The sequence below is a fragment of the Saccoglossus kowalevskii genome, chromosome 17 (assembly GCF_978046115.1).
Source record: "Saccoglossus kowalevskii chromosome 17, keSacKowa6.1, whole genome shotgun sequence".
In the NCBI taxonomy this organism is placed as follows: domain Eukaryota; kingdom Metazoa; phylum Hemichordata; class Enteropneusta; family Harrimaniidae; genus Saccoglossus; species Saccoglossus kowalevskii.
In genome coordinates this window covers 5,969,506-5,990,704 of record NC_140657.1, presented here as the reverse complement: position 1 = coordinate 5,990,704, position 21,199 = coordinate 5,969,506, and the positions used below count along the sequence as shown (strand labels likewise).

Genomic DNA, 21,199 nt, shown 5'->3' with positions numbered 1-21,199 from the left:
TATATATTCATTCTACCTCATTCCAAATGGCAGCCATTTTTGTGCTAACAAATCATTAAAAATCAAGCTTTTCTGGCATCCTAGAACTGGATCTTGGCTTTTATAGATGATTTTGTTCAGACTTCGTACATGTGTTGGACATTATGGGACCTTGATGAACATCATTTTATTTTTCAGATCCAATTTAAAATGGCCAACTGAATGCAGTTCTAGGTCTCATGCCACTAATCAACCAATGGCTGCTCATTTAAATGCCTTGCAAGAACCAATGACATTTTTTTTCTCACCTGGGTCAAAGGTGAGACCAACATGTGGTCTTTTTTTTTTCTTTTTTTTTTTGATAAATACATGTATTTTTTATTACCCATAAACAAAAAAAATACAGGACTTTAATAAATACAGTAAATACTTTTGTTTACTACTTAGCGGCTGTGTACCTGTTGGTTTATTTGGATGTTCTAATCTTGGTGTTTTTCCAGTAATTTCTCTAAGTAGCAATCCAAATACAGTAGGTGTGGTGTTTACCTGAGATTTGTAAGAATTTGAGCTGGCCAACATTTTTTTTTCATGTGATTGATTACTGGCATGTTGATTTCCCATTTTTGAGCCATGTTTTCTACTTTCTTCATCATTTTCATATAGCAATCCTGTCATATGTTAGGGACGACGTCAAAAGATCGATGTCGGTTAAAAAACTTATTTCCTTTAGTTTGGGGGTGGGGGGGGGGGGGGGTTTGACCTCAAGAAGTTTCCATCCTACAAAAACGATTTTATTTTTTAATGAAGTCAAAAAAATCTTGGAGTATTTGTAGTTCGTTTTTTTTTCTATCCAATCATGAACAGAAATAACCGAAAAGGGGAAAAAATGGTTTGTTCGAGTGTAAATCTGTGCGTCAAATGAGGTGCATTTGTAAAATCTTTTTACACCCACCCGACAACCAACTGCTATGCAATACTACTGTCCGATTATCAATTTGTATTTAATTGTGAATGTAGTCTGACGCCATGACCAATATTTATCAATTAATTTTGAGTGGGGGGTAGGGGGTTTTGGAAAAAAACTAAAGGAATTAAGTTTTTTTATCAGACATCGATCTTTTGACGTCGTCCCTTAACATTGTCGTCTATGGAACTTCAATTAGTGGTATGAGCCCTGAATCTAGTTCCATGCATATCTCTGCCATGCTTTGACTGATTATGTTCAAATTTTATATATTCGTTTTACATCATACCCCAGTAAATGTATTGAAAATGGCCGACTGGTGGCCATTTTGTTAGTCCCCGTTTGGACGTAATCCGAAAACGGGGACTATTAATTTGGCTTTGTTCTATTCGTCATTACAAAGTTACTTTATGATCAGAGCAAAAATGGTCGACTGGCGGTCATTTTGGATGTAAAATTTGCTATTTCTGATACCTAAACGTGTCCGCAGCAGTTTCTCTGAGATGACTGGGCCGATTTGGATCAAAGTGGGTATGATGATCATACATATTGGGTTGTAGGTGCACATATTTTGTTTGTGTGATTCGAACAAATATGGCCGACTGGCGGCCATCTTGTTTTTTCATGGTACCCATGCTACTTTCTCTTTAATGCAATGAATGTTTCTGTTTAAATTTTGTACAAAGAAAGTATACCAAGGGATACATTTGCACCAACATGATTTTTGTGATTCAATTCAATATGGCTGGCCGACTCCCAATTTTCATGTAAAAGCGCTAAATCGTCATTTTTACATGTCTGCAGCAGTTTCTCTGAGATGACAGGGCCTATTTGGATCAGGGTGGGTATGATGATCATACATATTGGGCTATAGGTGCACGTATTTTTTTTCGTGATTCGAACAAATATGGCTGATTGGTGGCCATTTTGTTTTTCATGATACCCATGCTACTTTCCCATGAATGCAATGAACATTTTTGTTTAAATTTTAAAAGACGGTATACCAATAGATACATCAACATAAACATAATTTTTGTAATTTGATTCAATATGACTGCCCAATGTCCAATTCGCGTGTAAAAGCACTAAATCATATTAATGTTTTCAATCTAATCTCAATGACTTCATCAGCATCAAATTGATATGTCAGATCACAAAATTTTGGACAGGGACTGTGTCATTAACAATGACTTGTTTTAATTAATGCTGTTCCAGAGCAATATTTCTCAATATGGACAAGTACTCGTTTGGTGATCAGATACAAGATGTCAATCATTTTAATGTTAAAAAATCATCATAATCAAGCATCTTCTGGATCCATACTTCTGACATGTTCATGTTCCAACTATATTACTATTTATAAGTAATAGATCAGGCTGTGATCTTTCCTTGTGCAATGCTGTCTTTAGGAATTGTTTTAAATTTGGTCTTTTCATATAACAATCAATGATTTTATTTCTTATAACAGCCATCAATGTTGTGATTGTGAAAGTGTTTTGATACTGCGCAACAAAAATCATGGACGTAATAGTCAATGATAATGAGATTATGTAATCCGGTGCTAGTTCATAGGTCGGCCTAAATGTTTAGGTTCTTGTTCACACGCAAAATTAAGTCAAGCCTAAAATTAGGGTAAAGCTTGCCATATTTTCTACCTACTTTTGCAAAAAGCTTATAATAAATAAATTATGCGTCTTTTAAAAAAACGAATATTCACAGTATATTTGATGTATCTGCTTTATTGGTTTACCTCAAAGTAGCAGTACTAAATAAACTTGTAATTAATATTGCACATTTAAAATTGTCATACTTGCATTTACAGTATTATAAACATTAATTATAGGAATCCATAGGATTGCCCATATAACCAGAAACCAGAGTGATTACCTTGAAATCACGATTTTACAAGTCATATGATTAGTTCATTCAGTTACCAGCTATGAGAAAACCATTCTTATCAAAACAACATTAGCACCTGAATGTAATACCAATGTGGGTGTATTAGGGTGGAAAGAGTTGTGCAACTGAATGTAAAACCAATGTGGGTATATTAGGGTGGAAAGAGTTGTGCAACTGATTGTATTACCAATGTGGGTATATTAGGGTGGAAAGGGTTGTGCATCTGATTGTAATACCAATGTGGGTATATTAGGGTTGAAGGGGTTGAGCACCTGATTGTTATACCTATGTGGGTATATTAGGGTGGAAGGGTCAAGCACCTGATTGTAATACCTATGTGGGTATATTAGGGGTCGAGCACCTGATTGTTATACCTATGTGGGTATATTAGGGTGGAAAAGGGTTGTGCACCTGAATGTAATACCAATGTGGGTATATTGGGGTGGAAAGAGTTGTGCACCTGATTGTAATACCAATGTGGGTATATTAGGGGTCAAGCACCTGATTGTAATACCAATGTGGATATATTAGGGTGGAAAAGGGTTGTGCACCTGAATGTAATACCAATGTGGGTATATTAGGGTGGAAAGAGTTGTGCACCTGAATGTAATACTAATGTGGGTATATTAGGGTGGAAAGAGTTGTGCACCTGATTGTAATACCAATGTGGGTGTATTAGGGTGGAAAGAGTTGTGCAACTGATTGTAATACCAATGTGGGTATATTAGGGTTGAAGGGGTCAAGCACCTGATTGTTGTACCTATGTGGGTATATTAGGGTGGAAGGGGTCAAGCACCTGAATGTAATACCAATGTGGGTATATTAGGGTGGAAAGAGTTGTGCACCTGAATGTAATACCAATGTGGGTATATTGGGGTGGAAAGAGTTGTGCACCTGATTGTAATACCAATGTGGGTGTATTAGGGTGGAAAGATTTGTGCAACTGATTGTAATACCAATGTGGGTATATTAGGGTGGAAAGAGTTGTGCAACTGAGTGTAATACCAATGTGGGTATAATAGGGTGGAAAGAGTTGTGCACCTGAATGTAATACCAATGTGGGTAATAATAGGGTGGAAAGAGTTGTGCACCTGAATGTAATACCAATGTGGGTACATTAGGGGGGAAAGAGTTGTGCACCTGAGTGTAATACCAATGTGTGTATATTAGGGGGGGGGGGGAAGAGTTGTGCACCTGAGTGTAATACCAATGTGGGTATATTAGGGTGGAAAGAGTTGTGCAACAGATTGTAATACCAATGTGTGTATATTAGGGGGGAAAGAGTTGTGCACCTGAATGTAATACCAATGTGGGTATATAAGGATGGAAAGAGTTGTGCACCTGAATGTAATACTAATGTGGGTATATTAGGGTGGAAAGAGTTGTGCACCTGGATGTTATACCAATGTGGATATAATAGGGTGGAAAGAGTTTTGCACCTGATTGTAATACCAATGTGGGTATATTATACCAATGTGGATATATCATGGTGGAAAGGGTCAAGCATCTGATTGTAATATACCATTTGCATAATAAGAATGTAACATAAATAACACCCTATTAAATGGATTCATGTTCCATGAAAATGATATCAAGTCAATTAATAAAAATAAATAATTACAAAATTAAATCTATGTTTCAGTGGTCTGTCCTACAATGCAGAAAAGATTTTTAAAATGCACAACCTAATTAATTTTGTTAAAATGGTTGGCTACACTATTGTATCATTGTAGTGATTAATTCATCATTGTAGTGGCTACTTCATCATTGTAGTGGCTACTTCATCATTAGTGATTACTTCCTTGTTGTGTAGTGACAATCATGTCTTGTATTTAGATTTGTATGATCCTTCCATGGCTACGAGTTTCTTGTAGAACTGTGATGGTACATGATCATCAAACTTTATCTGAAATAAAAAAGTCTGTTAAATAAAATGGTTGCTTGGTGGCCATCTTTGATTTAGACTGTGCCATAATCAACATTGTATGTATTGAATAAGAAATGTATATACATAACAACCACTGTCAGTCAACGATAAGTATATGACAGAATCAGTCAATCCAGTGATATCATTTTATGTCTGAGTTCAAAACAATATAATGCAGTTAAAGGATTGTCTTTGAAACAAATCAGGGGGTTATAGTGTTAGGTACCTAGTATGTATGCCAATTTCAAACTAAATTATTTTTTTAGCTAAGCAGTAGGCCAAACAGTTGGGCAGGATGGCAAAATAGATTGACAAAAGGATGACTAAATAAATGGGCAGAATAGCTAAACACATGGGCAGGACAGCAAAAAAAGATGTACAGAGGGATAACAAATAGATGGGTGGAGGAAGAGCCAAACATATGGGCAAAATGGCCAAACAAATCAGCAGAAAAATGGCCAAACAGATGAAAAGAAGAACAAGCGACATACCAACCGGAATAGCTCCGCTGTTTCAGCAGAGCCTTGAGTGTTCTCCCAATATCACAAAAGAAACTTCCGGTAATCTAATAGAGGCCATTCAAGGTACACATACATGCATATCAAGTATTAAAGCAATTGGAATAGCAGTTTTCAAGAAGAAATCAACAATGACAATGAGACAAATAAATCAGATTTACTGTCAACATAATCAGGTTCGACCATGTACCTACCTTTTCAGGCAAAACGTAATTATTACCACATATTGATGTTCTACTGTGATAGATACTTTCAGAATCTGCTCTCTCTGCATTTTCACTGAACATCCAAAACTATAAAAAAAAGATAATTTTTAAAAATTGTATAAGTGTAGATTTGGAAAATTACTGCAGAGGTCCAGCAGTGATAGCAGAAGTCTGACATTGGTCCAAGGGCAGCACAGGTGGAACAGGATTTCAAGCAGGTGTTCAATAAGCAGCAGTGAATGGAACAAAGCAGCAGGGGTGCAACAAAGGGTAGTAGAGGGAAACAAAGACAGGAGTACAGCAAGGGGAAGCAGTGGGGGACATACAGAAGGAGTAAAGCAGGAGACAGCCGAAATGCAACAAGTGAACAGAAGGGGGCAGCAGTGGTCCAATGGAAGTCCAACAAGGTCAAGCAGGAGAGCAGCAGGGAAGCAGTATTTATATTCAAAATGATTAAAATGCTGGTATGGATGTGTGCCGGATTTACACATACATACAAAAACAATGTTTTTATTTTACAATAAATCACACAGAACAATATTTAAACATCCAAATTTGAATAACTATGACTTACCAGACTCTCTGCACCATTATATGGACTCAATGTAAAATTGGCTGATAAAAGACGAAACTGAAATGACACAAAAATAAAGTCAATTCTATATTACAAACGACTCGTATTGAGATTGAGATTGAAGTTAATATTATGAGGTTATTAGGAGAACACCTCAAAGTAGACAGTACAGCTGGAGTACAGCTGGTCGATGCACTGCGTACTTTCTGAGTGCATACTTTGAGGTATTCTCATAATAACCTTATTATTATACATCTTTTCCTTCCAAGGAATGTCGAAATCCAAAATGTTTAGAACAGAATCAGCGAACTTCTTTGTATGGAGTCCGGTCAAATCCTGGTGGCAGCCATGTTTGTTTTTATTATTAGAGGACGCTTACATGCATAATAATCTTATATTTGGAATTCACATTTTCTAATATGATAGGATGGAAATGCCCAGTAAAATACCGCAAAATTATGGCACGCTGTAACTTATGGCGTTATGATGACAGATGTACAATAATAATATGAATCACATGTATCATGCAGTAGCAGTGAAATAAAGCCATGTAATATTTTTCCATACTACATCCTCTGAGCAGTAAATCTTATTTGTTCTTGCATTCAATTTAAAAAATTGTCACCAACTAATCATAGTTTGTTTAATGACTAGACAAATTATTTTTGAAGAAAATGTTTTTGCTCTATACCAATAGTTTTATGCATTCACCAATATGTTTTTTTATTTTAAATTGAGGATTTCCCCTAACTTTCAATGGCTGAACCACCACTACAGCTTGATCATTTTCTGTCAAGATAGAACTCGCTCACAATTTAGTTAAAATGTTGACAATGTATCTCCATAACTGTAAATACATTTAATGGTTCCAAAAATTGATTATTTGTTTAATAGCAAAATAAACTGGTCACAATGTACATTCCACAAACTGTGTTGCTGTATGCAAATGTGTTGAGATTATTAGAATACTTATATACACAAATAGCAAATCTATATTAGTTTCTACTGGTGAAACAGCTTAAAATACATGTGAATTGGTTACCATGTAATATGTACATGTATTTATTAAACTTGTGTAGTATTTTTCATCTGTGCTTGAAGTACAACGATAAAAATAACAACACTTGTTTAATAAATACAATATACAAATATTCACCCCCAACAGAGCTGGACATGCAGTTTTAGCGACCCGAAGAGCTCTGAGGGTCTCTAAAACTGTATGTCCACCGCTGTTGGGGGTAAATATTTGTATTATTATACCAAATAAATCTTAAAACAGAAATTGTGACACTTGATCATGACAATCTTCAAGGTCACTCTCGTAGACCTGAATGCATGTATGGAAACAAATATACAAGTTCAAGAGCAGTGATTGAATTCTACACCAATCTCTTTCAACAAATACACTGTACATAATATGTGATATACAGTCAAAACCCGCAAAATATGTAACAAAAACAAACTGTGTCGTCACAAGGCAAAGCAGACACCTCTCAGATGCTTTAGGGAGACGAATTGCGTAATCGCAGATTGAATGTCTCAAAGCATGTAGGTGAGTGCGCTGGTGAAACGCACAGCAAGCGCGACTAAAAATCATGTGAAATTACTACAAAATCCTAGTTTTTCTCTTCAATAAGATAGTCAAATAGTGAACGCAAACCTGGCAAACAAATCAGTTCATGAATATTGCCGCGTATCGTGTTCCCTTAACAAGTTATTGGCATAAATCACACAAATATGGCAGCAGGTCAACACACGAATATGTCTACCTGCAGTACGCGAATCTGATTGGCTGTAATGGTCACGAGGTATAATAATATTACATGGTCACTAATTACATATCCTTTATATATTCCCATCAAATAGTGGAGTTAAACAGAATGTTCTAGGTTGGCAGGTCATGCATTATTGTTAATATGATTTCATGACAATGATTTATCTGCTGATCTTTATTCTAATACTGTTAGTTTTATTAGAAAATACATCTTTCAACTGTTTGCTATTTGCTTATGATATTCAAACTCAAAATGAGCCTGCAAAATAGCTCTGATAAACTTAATGCTTATTGTCAACACATCAAAAGTTATTATTTTTAACAAATCAGGAAAATGTATTATTACTGTAATCATGATTTTTATCTGGATATTAAAGCAGGAGGGTAGTCACCTGCGCACGTGCTGGAATTGAGTACCAAGTGACGATAACAACACACGCTAAAAAAGGCTCATGGGTAGACGCTTGTTTGTAAACAATGACACACTATGGCCATCTGATGCATGACTCCCCTGCTTTAAAAAAATCAATATAAATTTCTCCTGGAAATTATTTTTGTTTAAATAATGGAAATTTTACAATCAAAAATAAAAATTTAGTAAAAAAACACAGCATGCATATGGTGTGGCACTAATTATATTAATCTTTCAGAATGCCGTTTAAAAGCGCAATTTTGCCAATATTTTTTGGGGATCCTGAATCAAAATGGAAAACCCCAAATTCAAGTTGTGTCAGCTTGTTGACTGCTGTGGAAGACCGTCTTCAAGAAAAAAAACAAAATTGTGTGTGTGTGACTGTACAGGTCACTTGAGGCACACACAAAAATGCTGTGGCCCCTGATTTCTTTCATTTTTACATTTTTTTTGTTTATGAAATGTGACCTTCATTTTACCAAATTATAAATTCCCTAGATACCAATATTATTATTATTTCTTTATTCCGCACTATATGGCCACCGGCCTAAAGTACTGTTACATTTCAAAACTTAAATTACACACGGCCGCTTTAAAATTACAAGATACATATACTTCAAATCATACTTCCATTTCAGTTTCTCTGTAATGAAAACTCTTAAACAAATATTTACCCAAACTTAGTAAAATATACGAGTTAGTACTCTGTAGCAATGCAATGAATTTTATCTTGGTTGGTGGTGAAAAATAATATTTTGGTAAGAATTTTTGTCTAAGTTTACATTTTTTTTGTTTATGAAATGTGACCTTCATTTTACCAAATTATAAACTCCCTAGATACCAATATAGTAAGATTTTTTTCAAGAACACTATATCAATATATAAATTTCTGTTGTGTTGACTTAAAGGGCACACCAATTATGGGGGAACTTTCACTTTAAAATTGCACAAATCAACTGAATGTGGTAATATCCAATAAAATGCTCAAGTGATGGTAATTCACAATGGTTATTGTGATATAGAATGGACTTATAAAATAGACCATTTTCCGTTCACTGCAAGATCCCGCGTTATGTGTGAAATCAAACGTAAAAACAGGACAAACAAAGGTTATAACGCCGTAGTGGCAACAAACTTCGCGTGGGATTCGACCAACACGAAAGTATTTTGGGGTACATTTCCATGCTTAATGATGTGCTGTACACATTTGATGATGATCAATTTCGATAAAGTAAGGATATTCAAACGCAAAATTCCTCTGTCAAAGATCGGCCTTTCGATGTGAGCTATGAAATAAAGAAATTCAAGTTCAAAATCAAATCGTAAGATTCGACACAACACGCAAGATTTCGCAGTTGAATAGAAAATCTCCTATTAACATCATCTTGTAAAGATTTTAAATGATTCGTATTGTTGAATTGTTTATGACAAATGAAGTAGACATATGATATCTCAAAGGTAATATGTTAACATTACTTTGATACTTAACATTATAATATTTTTCTTTCCTTATTATTTCATTATTACATACAGGTCCGGACGCACGCATACACTCACGCACACAAAGGTCAAAAAAGTATAGTAAAAAAAAAGTACTGTCAAAGTATGCATTTAGACAGTACGCCGTGTCAGTCGATACTCCAGCTGTACTGTCTTCGTGCATACTTTGAGATATCCCCATAATAACCTCATATTATTATTATTGTTAACTTGACTTACCAAATAGAGAAGTGGTGTGATCAGTGACCAAAACCAGTTAGGCATAATATTATTTGTCATATTCGACACAACCAGCCCAGGATTAGTCAGATGACTGTAGATTCCTTTCTCATTCAGTACATTATTTAATGCAATACTCAATAGATTCACAGCATATTTGGATGATGCATAGGGCTCAAACCTAGAGTAGAACATAGCATAACTAATGTCACCTTTCCTTTGCTAAAATTTGCCACAGTGAAACTGTAGATTCCATTCTTGGTTTGGTTAATCTAAAGGTGTAATATGTATTTGATACTGAGGGGGATAGTTCTGTATTCTATACAAGGGCTCAGCTATAAATTTACATCATGTACACATTCAATGTAATGTGTAATTATGTCATGTATTGTGCATAGTGTTCATATCTGTGGTTGTAGCTCATTGAACATACTACATGTATTACTGGTAGTAGCATATGCACTTACATCTATAGTCTATTGTCTAAATAAGCCATATTTTAATAATCCAGCATACAATAAATGAAATTATATGTTCACCTCTTTAGAGCATATACATATGTAGGACTTATTTCTAGACTAAAGTTCAGTATAGGCATAACTTGATATCTAGCTAGTTTTTTGCTTAAGGCTACATGTACCTTGGCTTGCTTTCAAAACCAGAGATCTAAATTATGTCTAAATATAAATTATTATTTAATAGTATCATAGTTAAATCACAAAACATCATGTGAAATTATTTTCGATAATGAATCTCACTAAAAAAATTATAAATTTTTATGATAGTACCAGTAGCTTGGAAATTAAATTGGAAATTTGCCCAGACTGTATGTACTGTATGTGCATCTTACCCTTCATGGTGTTGTACATCGTCTAAACTAAAGGCATCTTTTTTAGCATTGCTAGAGGACGTCCACACAACTCTTGCTGTTGAACTCTGTCTACTCAACATCTCAGTCAGTTCTTTCAACTGAAAGAGATAACAAAATTGTGTGTGGATGGTAACGTAGTATTCTAAATTTCAAAGGCAAAAACAACAGTACTGTTAAATCTGTATTAGAAGCTGCATCCCTAATACAAGCCACACCCATTCTTTTTGAATTATTGAGAATCAAAAAATCATAATTTCTTATATGTGTAGATGCTCTAATAGAAGCCGCATCCCCTCTTTTTGCATTGTACCAATACAGATTTACAGTACTATTATTCCTGTTTATTTTGAGAAGCAAAACTCAGTGGAAATAGTTCTGTCTGCACAGAACTGATGACGTAGGCACAGTGGTATTTTCCATTATACAAGGAATAACTGGAATTGTGCATGTGATAATAGGTCTGATCAATTTGTTGACTGTGATTGAATTTTATGACACATTCTATCTACAACCAAGGACATAACAGCGTGTATATCTCATGTATGCTACTCAATACTATCATTGTGTTTTGTTATTTACAGCCAATATGTCTTATTTTGGTGGTAAGTGCTTCCTAATTTTATCCAATTTATCATAATTATTGTCTAAGGCAACAGTTGACACAGACACAACAAGCATTCATACAGTAAGCATGTATAATGTATGTACAAGAAATGTTTCATCTAATTTATCCTTTGTTGTAATTCGAAATTACCCAAACAAAGTTAATACACTCAGAGCTAACCCAAACCCCTTTACCAACACACAAGTTTAGCACAGTGTGAACCAATCAATCACAAATGGAACAGGAAGCTTAATCTATTGATGCTATTTTGATGGTGTGAACAACATGCCAGGGCTGCAAGGCATGATACACAGTAATGTTCATTCAACACTGAATGGTTATTACATCACATTGTTACATGGTGTGAACAACATGCCAGGGCTGCAAGGCATGATACACAGTAATGTTCATTCAACACTGAATGGTTATTACATCACATTGTTACATGGTGTGAACAACATGCCAGGGCTGCAAGGCATGATACACAGTAATGTTCATTCAACACTGAATGGTTATTACATCACATTGTTACATGGTGTGAACAACATGCCAGGGCTGCAAGGCATGATACACAGTAATGTTCATTCAACACTGAATGGTTATTACATCACATTGTTACATGGTGTGAACAACATGCCAGGGCTGCAAGGCATGATACACAGTAATGTTCATTCAACACTGAATGGTTATTACATCACATTGTTACATGGTGTGAACAACATGCCAGGGCTGCAAGGCATGATACACAGTAATGTTCATTCAACACTGAATGGTTATTACATCACATTGTTACATGGTGTGAACAACATGCCAGGGCTGCAATGCATGATACACAGTAATGTTCATTCAACACTGAATGGTTATTACATCACATTGTTACATGGTGTGAACAACATGCCAGGGCTGCAAGGCATGATACACAGTAATGTTCATTCAACACTGAATGGTTATTACATCACATTGTTACATGGTGTGAACAACATGCCAGGGCTGCAAGGCATGATACACAGTAATGTTCATTCAACACTGAATGGTTATTACATCACATTGTTACATGGTGTGAACAACATGCCAGGGCTGCAAGGCATGATACACAGTAATGTTCATTCAACACTGAATGGTTATTACATCACATTGTTACATGGTGTGAACAACATGCCAGGGCTGCAAGGCGTGATACACAGTAATGTTCATTCAACACTGAATGGTTATTACATCACATTGTTACATTGTGTGAACAACATGCCAGGGCTGCAAGGCATGATACACAGTAATGTTCATTCAACACTGAATGGTTATTACATCACATTGTTACATGGTGTGAACAACATGCCAGGGCTGCAAGGCATGATACACAGTAATGTTCATTCAACACTGAATGGTTATTACATCACATTGTTACATGGTGTGAACAACATGCCAGGGCTGCAAGGCATGATACACAGTAATGTGCATTCAACACTGAATGGTTATTACATCGCATTGTTACATGGTGTGAACAACATGCCACACAATAATAGGAAAATTGTTTGCTAAATAATACTGTATGAAGTCTGGATGGCTGATAAATTCAATAAGCACAATTTCATCCCTGTTACAATTCATTAATATAGTTTTCCACATTCGATACAAACTTAAATATGCATATTAAATAAAAACATATTCATAAATTTGTAGATTACTCCACTCACTACCAGGCAGTCATTTTGTATAGTATACTTGAGTAAGTCACAAAAAATTATCTTACATTTATAATAAAATCGTAAAACAAGACAATGTGCACTAAGTCTAGGGTTTAAACCCAAACCCAAATATCATCAAAATCTGCCTACCGTTAAAGTCCTAATATAAACCGCGGTTTATATTACAATGTATCAATTTAAAAATTGGGATCAAAAGCTCAAGTTCGGGGTGCGGTTTCTATTACGTACATATTGCAATCACTAAATGGGCGTGGTCATTTTTTGCCCACAACACTTGCACAAAACAAACAATACACCGTACAATCTCTTGAATAGGCGTCGGGGAAGAGTGAGAGGCCTTATTTTGGTTCTAAAATAGGCGTTACGAAATGTTACAGTTACAGTCAATCAAAAAAACTGTACACATGATAAAAAAATACTCACTATATTTAATGTAATAATTTTTTTTTTTAATTTTCTTGTTAACGAAAAGTATATTCTAACAGAAGTTTCAAGTAAAAACAAACACGAATGCACTGCTTAGTAGCAAATGATCACAGAACGGTAGCGCAATCTGGCCATGCTGCGGTTCACAAGTGAATAACTTACTTGTTTTCGAAGTGTTTAAATTGGCAATTATTATTCATTAGTGATTACAATAACGCACGAAAAATAAATCCGTTGAATTGTTATGAAATGCAAGTAGTTTCGCCGTAAACGACTGATTTCAGTCACATGTAAACGGTCGATACGATACCGGCCATGTTTTTGAATGCACACGTGACGTTTTATTGGCCGAATAGGTCATGTCGCTAATTAACCAATCAAAATGCTGGATGGTGCCCACGTGTCTAAATTACATAGCTCATTTAAATATGTTAATGAAAGTTCAGCGACCTCATGGTGAACACGGAAGAAATTTACCGATAATGTAGTGCGATGTCTTGGCTTTGATTTCCATGGGAAAACGACATGATTTTTTTTGTAAATCAAGAAATTATTTGTTTTCGAAAGATAAACTGAGCATTGAAGAAGAATTTAACACTTTTACGGTGATAATAGCTCATTGTCGAAAACTTACGAAACACAGACGTATTCAGAAAGAGTATTGACAGAGGTTGCCGCCAGAACAAAAGCAGTTTCATTGCGTGTCTGACATCCTATCACCGCTGAACAATAAATAGGTGTGAATATTTTTAGGCACGTTGTCGAAACAAATGAATAGGTTTAGGAACAATGCCGTTTTGGACCAGCTTGTTGAAACAATGAAGTCAGTCACGGTCTTGTTGAATTGGGGTTGCGGTTAGTAATAGGTACTTTTCAAGTTTTCAATTTTTGTTAAGAACTCTTCAACCCTGAAGCCAGAATTGGGGGTGCGGTTACTATTACGTATGTGGTTTATATTAGGACTTTAACGGTAATACATTTTTCAGAAATCACTTTAGAACCAAAACACAAACCCATGCAAAGCATTGTATGATGATGAAGATAATTACCAGTACAAAATGTCCAAACACATTGGTTGCAAACACATTTTGGAGGCCATCTTGAGTAGTTGAGTCTTTCTGCATTAGAAGTCCCTCTCCAGTAGAAAACATGTGAGCAGCATTTCTGAAAGTATAGTCTCATGTTAGGCACAAACAATAATTTCTATGCTCTATATCACATTCCAAAATAAATTTTGAACAGTTCAAAGTAGAAGCCAATGTAGGAATAAAAATACCCAGAATTCATTATTTTTGCAGTATATTGTAATTCAGAGAATTATAAGTATGTTGACTTAAAGCGAGGGAGTCGTCACCTGCGCATGCATCAGATAGCCATAGCGCGTCATTGTTTACAAACAAGCGTCTACCCATGAGCCTTTGCGTTTTTAGCGTGTGTTGTTATCGTTGCTTGGGACTCAATTCCCATGCGTGCAGGTGACAACCCTCTCGCTTTAAGTTAGGGTCACCAGTTTTTTGAAAAAAAAAATGCATATATCTCAGTCAATGGTGGCCAGTTTTTTAGTACGGTATTACTGTACAGTACTTGCTCAAGTCATGTTCGCATAGAGCAAATTTTACAACTTTTGTTTTTTGTATCAATAAATTGTACATGCAAATGCAGACAAATACGAACCATGAGATTCAAACTCAAGTTCTTCTCATCAATGCAGGCAGGAGTGATACCTACCGCGCCACAACGACTGCACCAAAAAACGCAGTTTGAAATAACGTATAGTGAACAGCAAGTAGATAGTAATGCACAAGCCAAATTTCAAACATCACAAACAAGGTATATTTAAACAATAATGAATGACCTGCCAACCCATAATGAGCGAAATCTCACTTTGTGCGACATGTATGTGCGAGGCGTGAGCCGAGTACATATATGGAGCACAAAGTGTGCTTGAGTCCATTATGGGTTGGTGGGGAGTTCATTATTGTTATTACTTTGTAGCATTGTCAATACCGGTGGATTTTCTGCCACTAAAAAGCAGAACAATCCACAGCTTCACAGTCACTGGCCCGTGAATCTGCATAATTTAAAATGTCTTTCTGGAAATTGTTTCCCTGGATGACAAACTAAGAAAGAAACTTGTTTTAATCCATCAAATATTATTACTAGTATTTAATCACACCAAGACTGGTACGCCGTCTGAGTGTCCGCCCTGGCCTTGCACAAATTCTAAGGGAGGCAGGTGATTTGACGAATACTATGAAGCCAAACAAAATTACAGGCATAGTAAGCAAACGAACATGGCTGAAAAGCTAGTGGGTGTTAGCCAACAACAGTGATTTAATCTGACTGTATAAATAAAGAAAACACATTAGAACAAGGATAATTTCATTTTTTATGCAAACTATTTCCAGACTGTGACATTTACTGAGAAGTTGATGCTGAGGGAACACAATGAAAAAGTTTTGGCAGTATGTGACATCACAGTGTGTGACATCACAGTGTGTGACATCACAGTGTGTGACATCACAGTGTGTGACATCACAGTGTGTGACATCACAGTATGTGACATCACAGTATGTGACATCACAGTATGTGACATCACAGTATGTGACATCACAGTGTGGTGATACGCAAGTTATGATAAAGCTATAGTCAAGCTTTGAAAGAACTTTTAATACTTATAATAATTATTTACTTTTTAATAATTACGAATTATTCCTTTTACTGTATTTCCTCCTCTTTGTACAAGAATAGTATAAACTAATTTAATTAGGGTAGATCTTTGAAATAATTTTTTAGAAAAACTGCACTAAATGACAAAATTCTAATATTAGCATTTTTGAAAGATAGAAATTGTGACATATTACCATGAACAGATATTCTGTTGCAATTTGTGACCAATTAGGCACAATTTTACACTAAATTGACTGGACTTAATGAGGTTTTAGCAGCATAGAATAAATATATTCATTGACCTTTGAACTCATGGAGACATAATATTAAATACAGGTAATGCATACTCACGTTGAAAACAAACCTTTAAAAAATTGTTTCCAATTGACTGTCGGATTAGGCATTATTCCTGCGTTGAAGTACATATATTCTATATGACTGTATCTGAATCAATGCAAACATAGAGAAACTAATGAAATTAAACCATTAAAAGTGAATCATAGAAAGCTTTTGTCAAATTATCAGCAATCTGGTGAGTTATTCGATTAAAAACCAAAACCAATTTATGAGAAGTAAAGCTGTCCTTTGAAACTAAGTTAGCTGACAATAAACATGTATCACATGAGTCATGAAACTAAGTTAGCTGACAATAAACATGTATCACACGAGTCATGAAACTTAGTTAGCTGACAATAAACATGTATCACATGAGTCTTGATACTAAGTTAGCTGACAATAAACATGTATCACAAGAGTCTTGAAACAAAGTTAGCTGACAAATTTGTAGTCTCTTGTACTCAAATCAAATTATGTGTGTTGAATGGAAATACCCAAGTACAACTCAGTAAACAGTCCTGTTTTTTCGTTAATCGACCTGGCAATCAAGCTAACATAGTGAGTTTGACTTGGGAGGAAATGTGGGAGAAAAAGGATTAATTTAATTTCATCAAATTTTGTGTATTCATTGTATATTTGTTCTGACTCATTGTGACCTGACCCATTTCATTATGGGATATACGTAGCTCACAAAAATCATCAGCTGGAAGTACCATTCCTGTGGTAGTGATATATTTACCTTTTTTTGATTTCTTTAGCTGCATTATAAACTGATTGTAAATCACTGACATCTAATTGTAATAACTCAATAGTACAACCTGGATGAGATACTAGCAGTGCGTCCTTTGCAGCTCTGGCTTTACTGGGATTTCGACATGCAAGACATAAATGGATACTTTGATCTGCTGCCAAGAGCCGTTCTGCCAGTGCCAGACCTATACCACTGAATATAAATACAATTATTCAAAAACTCATTCAGATCATTGAGATGAGAGAAAACAGAATGCAGTTAACATCTTAAAGGCCTGTAGTTGCCGTGTCGCGTTCTGTGCAATATGGGACTCATAGCGATGTATACAACGTCTGTAAAATATATTATTTGTTTACATGAAATTTGTACATACGCTGTGCGACGACCACCGCCCTTTTACTGTTTCAACATGCAATTTACACATTTTGTCTTCACCACAACAGCATGATTATCATATTTCACCATAATAAAATACCAGGGTATATGCAAATATGCAAAAACATTCCCATCATGTTTACACTACAACTGTCCAATCATCAAATTTTTAAATGATGAGTCTTAGCCTGTCATATTATTTACTAAAAATATTGGTTTATTGTCAAGAACGCAGACTGGGAACCATAACTTTAATTTTGTTATTGGAATTTTAGCATGGAATCTTCTTCCAAACATATCAGTATTTTTTTCTTAGTACATTCAATGTTTTCTTTCCACATAATTGTTACACATCTTTTTAGAATAGTATTAAGTTTTAATAGTTTGCGCCATGCTAATATAGGTGTGGTAGAAGGTTTTCACATGTGAATCATGTTCACTATGAAGAAGTGAAGTACCAACTGTAATGATCATACTCAAGTCACAGTCCCTCTATCCCTGGTTTGGAAACGGCTATTGTATTAGGTGTGAACTGGCCTCCTTCCCTGGCAAAGATGTGTTGCGGGTATGGACAAAGCATTGTCACGTGATTGGTGCACATACGGTCACTATTTTTGACATCGTCAGTGATTTGTGGTTTTTACAACTTAGTTGTATATTCCAGAATTCAAGCTTTTTCACATAATTTTTTAACCAGGATATCTGTATAAGATCATATTTTAGCCGACAAGTTGTTTTTTAATTTGTATTTTACCAGCAGCGACACATTTTCACAACAAATTTTCATACATTGAACTCTATTTTAACCTTCTTCTCGGTGCGTAATCAATATTTGTCTTCGATTTTGGCATTTTATGATCAAAACATATCATAAAAAATTGGTGAGCTGATTTGTTATTTGTCACACCACATTTTATTAATGTTAAATTGGTTAATTTTTATCGATTCTCTTTTAGATCATAAATGCAAATGACCACGTTTTGAAATGACAATGTGCACTATTCAGCGCTACAAATATCGATTTATATGAGAAATTGAAGCATTGTTATATACCTGGGTATTGAATAAAGTCATTAGTTGTTGTATATTTGACATGAATCAGAAATATCACAGGTTTTTTGATCGACCACATTAACATGAACAAAGCCATTTTGACAAGATTTGTTTAGCCATGTCAGCATGTTGGTATGCGCCATTTTTTTTCCTATTAAAACTAGAAGATGAACATAATTTCCAATATTTATCTTTACATGGCAGGAACTGGATGTTTATGAGTTGGTAGGCTGGTTTACATGTTTTGTTTTTGTGTACCGTAGTTACCTGTAATATTGAGGTCAAAATGAGATATTGTTTTGCATGATAAAATTGCCGATTTACATGAATATTCATGAATATTCTGCCGGTATCTTAATCTGTCTGACTTTCTGACTCCCTAGGCCCGGGTGTGAACAGTTTGTTTACCCGTAACACGATTCAAGATAAAAAAAAACGCTAGCCGTTTTCAGACCGCGGATAGAGGGACTGTGCACAAGTATATTTTCTGAAAAATTGAGATTTTCTATCCATATTTATGGTTTTATACTAGATAAATACATAAATAAATCCAAAAAATAAAACATTTTGAGATACACATGTATAAAAAAAAGTTTCTCCAAATTGGTATTATGCTCACCCTCATAAAAGCCTATATTAAAATAGCAAAGATTGTAACATTAAATTTATCTCAAAAATTTAGTTTGAGATCCCAATTTATTTTTTTACACATATAAATTTCTATAGCAATAAGAAATCTAATTGCAAACTCTAAAATAATTTTTAATATTTTCATGAAATACTGTGGAGTATCTATTTTATTTTTTATATACACACACAAATGAAATTAAATTAAATTAAAAAACTAAATTTGGTAAATCAAATACACTTTTTACAATTGTATAATTGCATAAAGCTGTCATATACATGTTATTAATATGAGGGTGGTCACAATTTCTATTTCACATGAAGGCATGAGTATGCATTATGGGTAAAATGTTTATCTCTTATGTCAATCACTATTAAATAGTTGAGTTTGAATGAAAACTTATGATCTGTATTTACATACTAGTATTTTTATAATTATATTTATAGGCTAAGATTTCTTAAACGTGGTTCAAAGTGACCGCAGACCTTTTTAGCGACAACACTTTCTATTGCCTATGCATTAGCTCAGAGCAAATCACTTAAACTGTTGTATTTTTAAAAATAGATTTCTACCTGCATTTTTCTATTTTTTTAAAAATGATGTTCCAGACATACTTTTTCATTACCTTGAGTTTAAAATGACAAAGATTTTTTTCTAATTGAAATAGTCCGGTTTAACATTTTTCCCAGAGAGTTCCCATGTATTAACTCCAAATTAAATTAAATATACAGTGTTATCACATTTATGATAACCCTTTTTTATATCTTTTACATATGGCCTTGTGTTGCACTACGCAATCTATTCGAAAAATATAAAAAATTCAAAGACTATACATGTAATTGAGCCACCTTATCCTGCTCAGTGACGGTGGCACAGGGGGGGCGGGGTGAAATGGGACAGACGTCCCAAACCCACTAGTAAGGTCGCGTCTCCGGCGCAAGTTGGTGACCAGATCTCGCCCCCTCATGCAAAATGTCCCGCGAGTGACTCTGCCGCTAGCCACCAGTATTTTACATTGACTAGACCAAACAAGGGTTATTAAGGCAGAATGGTACTCGTGATTTTATTTACATGTGCGCATATTTTAGCGCATATGACAGCAACAATATTTCGTGTCAAAATCTGTCTGAAATTAATTGTCTTAGTATTCGTTATCAGTATGTAAACTTTTTTTATTTCAAATACTAATGTACAAAATGCCATTTTGGCAGCGGTTTCCACAGGCGCTCAGAACGTTTCCGGGATAATAAAAATGACCTAAAGTAGGGTCGATACAGTTAGTCAGCCGCCGGTACATTTGCCTACCACTCATATAATAACATTGTTATTATATGAGTGGTAGGCAACTGACTAAGTATACCGACACTACTTTAGGTGCTTTTTATTATCCAAGAGAAGTTCCGATTGCCTGTGTGCCCTGGTGGTTTCTAGATCGAGCACATTCTATAAATCATGTACTGAGATTATATCCTGGCATAAAACCATTCAGAGTCCAATGGTGATCTGAAAATACACACACATAATGTGACTATAAAAGATTTACTTACGCATTTCCGCCAGTAATCAACACTACTTTTTCTGACATCTTGATATCGTTCGATGATATCTGCCAACAGATGATACGTTAGTCTGGTACATCAGCTGTCAACAGAGAGGGCGCTAATACCAATTGGGAAGCGCGTGCACTCACATTTACTGACAAGTACATTGTAACCCCCATTTCTTACACATTACCGAGTTAGGAAACGTCGCCCGCCTAGTCAACACGTTCCATCTGACATGCAACTGTTATTTGAAAGTGCCATGAGAG

General features: G+C 35.1%; 1 protein-coding gene across 4 annotated transcripts; it reads right to left on the bottom strand.

Annotated features, from left to right (window-relative positions):
• Positions 1-2,666: 2,666 nt before the first annotated feature.
• On the bottom strand, positions 2,667-21,143 carry LOC102804082 (3-keto-steroid reductase/17-beta-hydroxysteroid dehydrogenase 7-like). Of its 4 annotated transcripts, none has more exons than XR_014926922.1 (10): positions 20,937-21,143; positions 17,322-17,525; positions 16,598-16,690; positions 14,626-14,740; positions 10,823-10,941; positions 9,973-10,153; positions 6,068-6,124; positions 5,482-5,580; positions 3,603-4,748; positions 2,667-3,216 (listed from the first exon to the last, which is right to left on the bottom strand). XR_014926922.1 is itself a non-coding variant. In XM_085492576.1 (9 exons), the coding sequence occupies exons 1-9, from the start codon at positions 20,972-20,974 to the stop codon at positions 4,662-4,664; spliced, it is 993 nt and encodes a 330-aa protein (XP_085348702.1). In that variant the 5' UTR covers positions 20,975-21,143; the 3' UTR covers positions 2,667-4,661. The 4 variants fall into 4 exon arrangements, 2 of the variants coding, with proteins under 2 accessions (XP_085348702.1, XP_085348703.1); XR_014926923.1 differs by having other exon boundaries at positions 2,667-3,687; positions 3,884-4,748; XM_085492576.1 differs by having other exon boundaries at positions 2,667-4,748.
• Positions 21,144-21,199: the final 56 nt, after the last annotated feature.

What these genes read in the sequence shown, in the direction of transcription:
- LOC102804082 (XM_085492576.1), bottom strand. Translation starts at nt 20,974, where the DNA reads ATGTCAGAAAAAGTAGTGTTGATTACTGGCGGAAATGC. An exon ending in TTGATTACTGGCGGAAATGC is followed by an intron (nt 17,526 to 20,936) that starts GTAAGTAAATCT and finishes ATTTATATTCAG; the next exon opens with TGGTATAGGTCTGGCACTGG. An exon ending in GATGTACAACACCATGAAGG is followed by an intron (nt 10,154 to 10,822) that starts GTAAGATGCACA and finishes GTTCTACTCTAG; the next exon opens with GTTTGAGCCCTATGCATCAT.